We start from the raw sequence: 9638 nt of genomic DNA on the forward strand, positions 1-9638 counted from the left end.
ATCATCAGTCCCGAGAACGCGAGGGAAGCCAAGGGACTGAGTTAGTACTCGTGATCTTCATGGCAGAAGGGTAGCTGCGAACTATCCTGACTATTTACCGGACAACAATGGTGGGAAATGATACAAAATGGGTTAAAGGTGGAAGTTAAAAAGAGTATATTCTTGTGCAATCCTTAGCACCATGGCTATAGATGTCAAATTGACAGACAAATGTCTACTTAGCAATTAATACAAGGTCAACATTGCCGATGAAATATTCTTTATGAAAAAAAGGATTCTTTTATGATATTGTATGGAAAATTGTCCTTCACGATCGGGAGTTCCTATAAACACGTTTTTTCTCTCCTTTCAAGGATAGACTGTCGTGGGATTGGGATTCTGTGACTAGTAATTGTGATCATTGCAGCAATACTCATCATTGCAGCTGTCATTTCCTTTTCCTCATCTCCACAAAAGCGAGACAAAAAGTTATTGCTTTCCATAAACTAAGTAAATTACGGTTCATATTCTATCTACCTTCTCTATGACGTCACAATAGGCAGTCATCACGCGAGATTTCCTGGTCGTCATTGTCACTTTGTTGCTAGCGACAGAAGACGTCGTCTTTAGGAGAGTGAGAAGGAAATTAGCTAATTCATTTTTCCCTATTGAAAAAAATTTTTATAAGGTGAGTAAAACTATTCATTATCCTTCAATATGTGTATCAAACATTAATGTTTATTAATGTCATTTGGACAAGAAAGATATCCTACAACATTTGGACGCAAACTATTTTTTTCCCAATTTCATGTTATTTTAAAGATTTATAATAAATCTAAATACATTTTTTCTTATTTCTTTTTTTCTTTCAATTACTGTTCTCACGTGCAGGTTTTCGATGTGATTATGACGACAGGTCACCGATTAAATGTTTGCTTTTAGTTTTTTAAGCCTTTTTACTTGGAGAGAAACAGACTGCGTTAGGAAGCTGCAAGTTCGATTCCCATCGAAGCAAGCTGCTCTTTTTTTAACAAAAAATTGCATAAACCAAAGTATTTACACATTTCAAAGAAGGGTTGGGTTGATAACCATTGTTCGTCCCACTGAACTTTAAGGTAGACAAAGCGTATATCAGCCGTCTGTCAATTCTTCTTGAAACTGCTGCCGTTGTTTATTAAGTAATATTTGTCATCCCTCGACATCCCAAGGTTAATTACTTAATTTACTCAGAAAAACTTAGCAACAGGAACTGTTATTTCAGAATACAGAATGGACGATGAACAACTGCGCAGTATAGTGCGGAATTTGACGAATACTGCAATAGACAATGCAATGGACAAAATCTTTACAGAGGTAATGGCCGAAGATCTTGACCAAGGGGTGGATGATATTGTGAAACTGACCATTGGAAAGTCAATTACCGCTATACGCGATGGTAGAACTTCCTCAACAGATGATAAGATGAAGGAATGGTCAGGACATTTTGATAAAGAAGTAAGCGATATTGTAGAGTTGACCATTGGACAATCGGTGACCGCCATCCGCAAAGGTCAAACATCGCCGACTGGTAATAAGATGGAAGGACTGTTCAAAACAACATCGGAAGTAACAACTGTCACATCAGGAAGTAATCCACTGAAGGTTTGTGACGCGGGAATCAAGCAAGACGTGACAGGAAGTGGAAGTGACAGCCAGCTACAAACTGCAACTCGAAACATCGTCCAAGGTACTCTAGAAAACCCTATTATTTCGTATACGGCATTATTTACTGACATAAATACAATACATCAGACTATCTTATATTGAATAAATGTATCCGAATAACTTTACCAGATATCTAATTAGTGTTCTTTTTGTAAAACAGCTAACGAACCCGTGACTACACATCAGTTGAGCGAGACTTCCGGCAAAAAGAATATATTGGGACGACTGTTAGACAGACTACTGAAGGTAAGCTTACCGGCACCATTGTAAACCACGTGCTAGTAATAGCTGCATATGATAATTTAAGTGAAAACGGGGTTCTTCAACAGGTAACAAGCGTAAGAACGGAAAACGGATGTATTATGATAACAAATTAAAACTAATTTCAACAAAGTGAAAATTTTCTTCATTATATCTGTAAAACAACGGAGCACTATAAAAAGACTTTATTTCTGTGATGTCTTTGCCTGAATAATGAATTAGAGTGTTTACACATAATTTGTTTCTAAATTTGTTTCAGAGAGATAAAAAAAAGAAGTAAAGAAAACCGCCACTACTACAGAGGGTGAGAATATATCTATTTTCAATGTCTTTCAGTTTTGAACTCTGTGTCGATGATATGTTTAAAAATAACCAGAAACCGGACGAAATCTTTACGAAAAGTTTTTCCGTCAATTCAAGTCAAGTATTAGTAATTACTGTGCGGTAAAATCAGAAATACCGCAAAAAGATAGAAGAATTCAGACTCGACGTATTTTATCAATAATCTATTTGAAATATCATGTTTTGATATTAAGTTTTTCGTTTTGATAATCCTCTTGAATTCTGATATCGTTCATTCTGTGGCCAATAGGTGGCAGCAGTGGCGCCTCAGTCGGCAAGCAGACGTCACGTCCATCCAAGGTCGCAAAGAAGAAAGGCTGGATCCGTAAAAACCTGTTGTGCTGCTTCGTCAGACAGACTTCCACAGTGGAACCAAGTTGTAAATAAAGACCCAAAAAATTAAAACTCGATTGAACGGTCCTAACAGGCAGAGTAGTATTCGCGGATATCAAGACATATATTGTGAAGCCAACAGCTTGTGATTTCTTTGTGTTCTTTTGTTTTTGTTTTATTAAAAATAGGCGAGATATATTTCATGAGTGACATTGTTTTACTTTTCGCATCAAATGATTCTTAGGAAGAAACAGGATATCATTTGTGACATTCTAATTTAACAGAATGTACAGGTAATAAATGTGAAAAATAGAGCTAAGTACATACATTTAGATATAAACGACATCTCAACATGAAAACGTCATATGTTAACAGCGCAATACCAGTTAATCCTGTTTGACGGGCAAGCATCTTTCTGGCACATGTCATAGTTGTTCGAATCCTGAAGACAGTATGCGAAGTTCTCCCGCATGTAAAGAAAAGTAGCCACCAGAATCACTGGACCCTGCTATCAACGGGTCAATAAACGCATAAAGTTAAACAGTTCCGATTCTATAAATCTACGATGTTGTTAGTACCGATTCCATAAGTCTACAAGGTTTAAAACTGACGATACTTTACACGTGTTGCTGTAGTCATTGATGCTGTATAACTGAACAAAACTCATGATCTTGACGAGGAGAATAGTTTAAATTCTTGAAGGTTGAATACTCATACAAAAAGAGTCCCTGTCGACATGTGGTGGAGTTCGTTTCTCTATCTATCAGTCGAAAAAGTCATCCCCACTAAACAGATCCAGATACGTGTAATTGGAGGGGTTCTGAGGTGACAAAAGCACCCTCGGTGTTCTCCTGCCATTATCCCCCTGTGTGGTATGCACCGTTGGTATCGAAGCTGGGGTTTTTGGCGTTGCTGCTTCGTTAAGTTTTGGTGTAGATGGAACAATTTGCTCTCCGCCTGGAGGAATATCAAAGACAATACCGCTATTATTGTTAATTAAATTAAGCATGTTTTATTGTAAATTATTTACAAAAGGATCGGGCACAAGTTATTTCAACTTATAGTTGCCCTTTCCTTAATACATTACAAAACAAAAACATCACATTGTAAAGTAATCAATAATTTACATAAATATTGACTAATATATTTTTAAAGAGAAGGGAGAGAGAGAGGTGGGATGGGGGTGGGGGAATGGTAGAATGGATGACGTCATTGGAAGTAAAATTATAACAGAGTTTCATAGTTAAAACCTGTTGCTACTTTTTATAAAATGTTGGACTCGTAAAAAAAATCAGAGTTTGTTTAAGGGGACAGTTGATCATTTCCATTAAGGAGCAGATCTAAGTCACAGTGAACTTGTAAATTCATATCATTTAAACGTTGGAAAAGGACATTTCTGTGAACATTATAACGCTGGCATTCAAAGAAAAGGGATAGACATTTTCACACATATTTCCACATACACAGCTATGGGTATCCACAAGATTCATCCGAAATAAGTCGTAACTTAGGGAACTGCAATTATGTCTTAGCTTTGTATGAATAATGTTTAGTTTACGGTCACCAATACCAAAGTAAGGAGGCAAAAGAAGATCGTTAGGTAGTGAAGACTTTCTGAATAAGTTCAGCGAGGCTGATGACCTGGTAGAGTTATCGAAGAGTTGATGGCAAGAAAGAAGACATGGTAGTTGAAAGATTATTGTTAGCCATGCAGTGACATTGTTTCAGATAATTATATATTTCACAGCCTCCAGTTGAACTCATTATCTTACAGGAAAAATTAAATCAGTATGCATGTTAACTCGGTGTTATGATAAACCCGCATTAACCGTGTGACGACGTTTTGATGTTGCAAGTCATTTAAATGGCCTATCTCCGTATCTGTGAATTTTTGAAATCTTGAATTTTATTATATAACTAATACCATCGAGTTTAGACAATTTTTGTTTGGTAATACCATAAAAGCCCCTGACTTAAGAATAAACGTTCCTTTCACAAAGCAATTGTCTATGAAGGGCTACTTTCTGTATTAGTAAAGTGAATACCCAAATGCGACGTCCGTCGGATGCCTTTGCAGTAATTGTCTTGGGAGGGTGTCGAGGGAGGAACTGGTGTGAGCCCGGATGTGGGCGTGGTCACTGTAGACATGGTCCTCGTAAATGGCGTGGCGAATAAAGGCGTGGTCCTTGATAGTTGTGTGAGGTTGGGTGTGGCCGGAGATATAGGTGTTCTGAATGTAGTCGTTGTTCCTCTACCCTCCCGTAATGGTGTACTCCAAGGTAATACATGTTGTGGAGTTCGTGGTACTACCACTGCAAGGGTGTCTATTAAAAATACACGTGTAAATCTCTGTTTGTGACAAATTCGACATTCATGTACGTTCGTATTGCTTTTTCCTGGAAGATCTAGATAGATCTCAGGTTTCGCATGATGATAAGCTAGATCTATAGTTCAATTGAAAACATTTATCACCACTGGCGTAGGCAAGGGGGGGGCACTTGCCCCCCCCGTCCCCCCCTCCCCTCCCCCATAATTGTCCCAGAGGTGACTTTTGTGAAACGTTATTTATTTCAATACATTATATCGACTTATCTCAGTATTATTATGTCGTTATTTTCCTTCAAAATGCAGGAAATGGAGCCATAATTTTCAAAATTTTCTGGGTGAGGACACCCAGACCCCTCGCCAAAGCTTCGCGCCTTCGGCTTCGCCGGCGTTGCCAGATTTTTGCCTCCCCCCAACTTTAGATCCTGGCTACGCCACTGTTTATCACCTATATTATCGTTATCGCTGTTTGTTACTGGTACAACAGCAGAAGGCGACTCCCACCAGTCCTGTCCTTGGTGTCTCAAGGAAGGTGTGGTCGGCACATGCTGTGCTGGTGAACAGCTGTTCATTTTCAACAAAGGTTGTCTCGAAGCAGCCCCTTTAAATATAACATCCAAAGAGATTGTCTGAATTTCAGTATACTAATCAATCAATCTTACTTTCTGTTTGCGTACAATTATCATGAACGTCGGCTAATACGACTGTTTGACAAAGTAACTAAATTGTATGTAAAATTACCATGTAATGTTAACTTTATTAATATATTTATATAAATTTTACTAAAATGTGTGATTACCGAAGTCGTTTGTCGAAAATGAAACAAGAAATCGATACACTACTTTATACAAACCACAGAGATTATAAGCAGTAATGACGCTAACAACACAGCAGCAAGTACTCCCAGTGGCATCGTGATTAGGGCAAGTTCTTCAATTGACAGTTTGGAACTTATTATTCTAAGCAGGAGTGAACAGCAAAGGATTCCGAGAAGAAATGATTGCATTTTCACCAGAATATAGTTTTGCGTACAATTTAGTTACAAAAATTTTGTCAATATTACTTTTAACGAATTGGTATCCAAGCGCCCTTTCTACTTCGATTTTGTCGTCTGGTTAAAAATCCTTTTCAGACTAACCAATGAAAATGAGCGATAGATAAATTTTTCGACTAAAGACCAATCGACGTGCTCGTCTCATTACAACAGGAAGTTGTAAGAACCTACGGTACTTAGGCTAGTGTATTTTCGATAACTTTTACTACAAAAATGACCAGAAGACCCGTTTTAGCAATTGGTTTGAAATATATTTGATGGTAGCATCCTCGGACACACTAGCCTATCATAGGCTTTGCCAATAACACCAGGGACGGTAGACTAGTGAGTATAAGCTTGAATCACATGCACGACCACAGGCCCAGTCGAACTGGCTGTATGCAGCTATAGGCCTATTTCACTTTTGTCGGCGCATCCCTGAATTTTTCACAAGCATAACCCTTATCATGACTACCTAATTCTAGACATTTTAGAGACCATTACATATTCTACAAGATTCGGAAATTATATCGTCATACCCCTTTTTCTCGCGCACAGATATGCCATATACTCTAATACATGACACAAGACAAGTGCTCGCCTCGTTTGTCAATACACCCATGCACTAGTTTTTGCGTATGAATGTATAAACAGGCGAGGCTAGTGTCTGTGGTTGTATCCACCCATATTTCTTCTGTCCACTTTCTTCACGTCTGCTGCTTTTCACTTTGAACACTACACTGACTTTTTACCGCACACCACAGACCTGAATCAACCACTAACTAATTACTCTCATGCGGTTTTGATGGCGTTACATAATCCTTTTGAAAGTTGTGGAGAATTCTATTCTTTAGTTAGTGATAAACCAAACAAGTACCCTGCTTTGGAGAGCTATCAAGTCTGGAAAGGCTGAAATTGCTAACACCTAACTACAAATGTGTACATGGAGATATGTTTTTCATGATAAGAAGCCACAATAACGTTTGAAGGGTAACAAATTTTCTGATGAGTGCCATCAATAAATATTTTGAAAACAGACAGGAGAAGCACTGGATCAATAGTAAATTTAATAATGATAATGAAATAGAAATTATTTAGCTGTTGTATTAGCATACTATTTTCATTTATAGTGAAGAGGAACCAGTTTTCTAAAAATTACCAAAACTAAGCTAAAGGAATCTAAATTCAAATAAAAATGTTTTGAGCTGTCTTCTTGTCTACCTTCTCAAGTTATTTTTGCATGCTTTTTAGGAGCTATGAACCCAAGAACAATATTTTCCCCAAAATGTCCGGTACTGAGGACCTATGGCAGTAGGACAAGGATTAGTAACCGGCCGAGAGGGATTCTCCTACAAAAAACACAAAGCCAGATTGGAAATTCCAAAGCACATGAAAATACCAACACTTTCAGCTTGTCTGGTAAAAAAATGATTTAAATATACAAATTTGGTGGCAATGAGGAAATCGCGCATTTGCAATTACATATATTTCTATATTGCAAGTGTAATGAGCACAATCATATATTAATGCAGTATCTTGAGTGTTGAAATAACATTGTCGCCAAAATAAGTATGTTTACAGTATTGGTGATTTTTTGCAATTATTTGAAGTTTGGATGATCCAATGTTTTGGTTTAAATTGTTAATGTCATTAAAGTTCTGTATTAGATGCTGATTGGTCTACATCCAATTAAGTGTCATTTCATTTAACATCAAATTTCTCTCTGGAAAAGTGATAAAATCATGTTGCATTCAAGTACATGCATTCTATGACATTACATAATTTCAGCCAATCAGATGTGTTGGACACATGTTCAGCAATTTGCACACAAGTGCAATACAAAGTTTTATCAAAGATGTGGCATATTAAAACAGTTGTAGCACTTCGGTCAATAATGGTTATCGTCAATATTGATTATTGCTCTCCATAAATCCTCATATTGACCAAAGCAAAGTGCCATAATTGTATATATTTGTTTGGCTTCCTTGAGGACTTTTTATTTTAATGTGATGTTGAATTTGATCAAAACATATATACAAATAGTACAAGTGTTCTTCGGAGTTAGTTTGCATTGACCTTTACAAAGTTGGTTTGTTTAAAGCAAAATTGATATAATTCATTTGATCGTTTTTTCATTTCTGACTCTGAATTTTAAAGAAAGTGTTTCTATGTTTAATGAATAACTAAATGATAACCCAACATGTATTATTAATATTCTTTTTTCTCCTTTTTTCTTTTTTTAAAACAGACGACTCGGATGACATTCAAACAGTTAAAGACAATAAAAGGTATGTACAACATATTTTATAATAACTAAAATGGAAAATGCTGATGGGCTTTATAAAGGTGATCTGCCAAATGCTACCCTACATCATCTTCCTTTTTTAGTTGTATGATCTGTTCTGGTAGGGTAGTTAGGCTGTATTGTCTCAGTCCTATTGAGCAAATATTAATATTCATCTCACAACTGTATCACACCATTTTAGCTAATGTGAAATTTAGGATGTATATCTTGGTCTTTCATCTTCTGTGAATTTTCACTTCATAAAAATACTGTAGTCATAGCCTTTATCAAATATTGTTTTAATTTAAGTCTTCATGTCCCTGTTGATTTCTGATAACAAGAAAAACAATTTATTTGTGTAACAATACACTGGTGCACCATGTTATATGGAGCTAGATACATGTATGGAGTTGCTGATATAGGTATCCATTGTAAATGATAAACTATTCATTTATCTGCTTTTGAAAGCTTGTGCTCATATTGCAGCAAGTTGATTTTAGAATAATGCGTTCATGCCTTCCATTTCTCTGAGTGTTAATACGCTGTCAACATTCATAGGAAATTTGGAACTCTTTTGTGCAAGAGGTAAGAGTAATCATTCCGGTACAGTGTTTTGACAAAGTTCGGATTCAAATATTTAAACATGATTTAGAAAGAAATTATTGATGATATACTCTAATGTGGGTAGTGTATTGAAATACGTATCAAATCATGGCTCAGTGTATCGTTACATCAGAATATTTGACATGGTATTTTTTGAAGAGCAGAAGACATAGTGTGGCCTGATCTCTTAAGGGCTCCAACCCCTCCCCAAAAGAACAGAGAAATGGGTCACAGATGGTAATCTTTCAGAGAATGGAATCACTCAGTGTGAATGGAAGCAATTCAATCTAGTCCAACTTTTATCCCTAGAGTGTCTTTTGACTATGTAAGGAGACAAGGAATGAAATTATTATCATTTCACTATGGCTATTGCAAGGATACAATACTGCAATCAGACAAACAGAATTAGTTAATGTTGTTTATGATGGGACAGAGAAGTGAGACCAAATACTGAAAAAAACAGTTCAACTCTGAAAGAATATTTAATTTAAAGTTGATGGAGGGATGGAATTGGATGAAAGTTATTAAAGTTCAGTGGATGCATGAAAATAAAGTCATGTACATGTATATAACATATATTTTTAATACTTTAATGTTTCTAGGAAGACATCAAGAACCACACAAAGCAGGAAAGGCACTGGTACTCCAATACAAAAACAGTCTCGAAAAACAAGGGGAAAAAGAGTTGCAAGATGGCCACTAAAAACATCTTCAGAGGTAGGAAAAACAGTGAAGCTGATAGTTAAGTTTTCACCTGCAACTTGAATTATTTAT

General features: G+C 36.5%; 1 protein-coding gene across 1 annotated transcript; it reads left to right on the top strand.

The window, feature by feature from the left end:
• The first annotated feature begins 1248 nt into the window (after window positions 1–1248).
• On the top strand, window positions 1249–2673 carry LOC132543573 (uncharacterized). Its single transcript, XM_060207087.1, has 2 exons — window positions 1249–1705; window positions 2537–2673. The coding sequence occupies exons 1-2, from the start codon at window positions 1249–1251 to the stop codon at window positions 2671–2673; spliced, it is 594 nt and encodes a 197-aa protein (XP_060063070.1).
• The last annotated feature ends 6965 nt before the right edge of the window (window positions 2674–9638 follow it).

Source organism: Ylistrum balloti, unplaced genomic scaffold (genome assembly GCF_031769215.1).
Source record: "Ylistrum balloti isolate Yb309-2 unplaced genomic scaffold, AGI_CSIRO_Ybal_v1 Utg369758, whole genome shotgun sequence".
Classification (NCBI taxonomy): domain Eukaryota; kingdom Metazoa; phylum Mollusca; class Bivalvia; order Pectinida; family Pectinidae; genus Ylistrum; species Ylistrum balloti.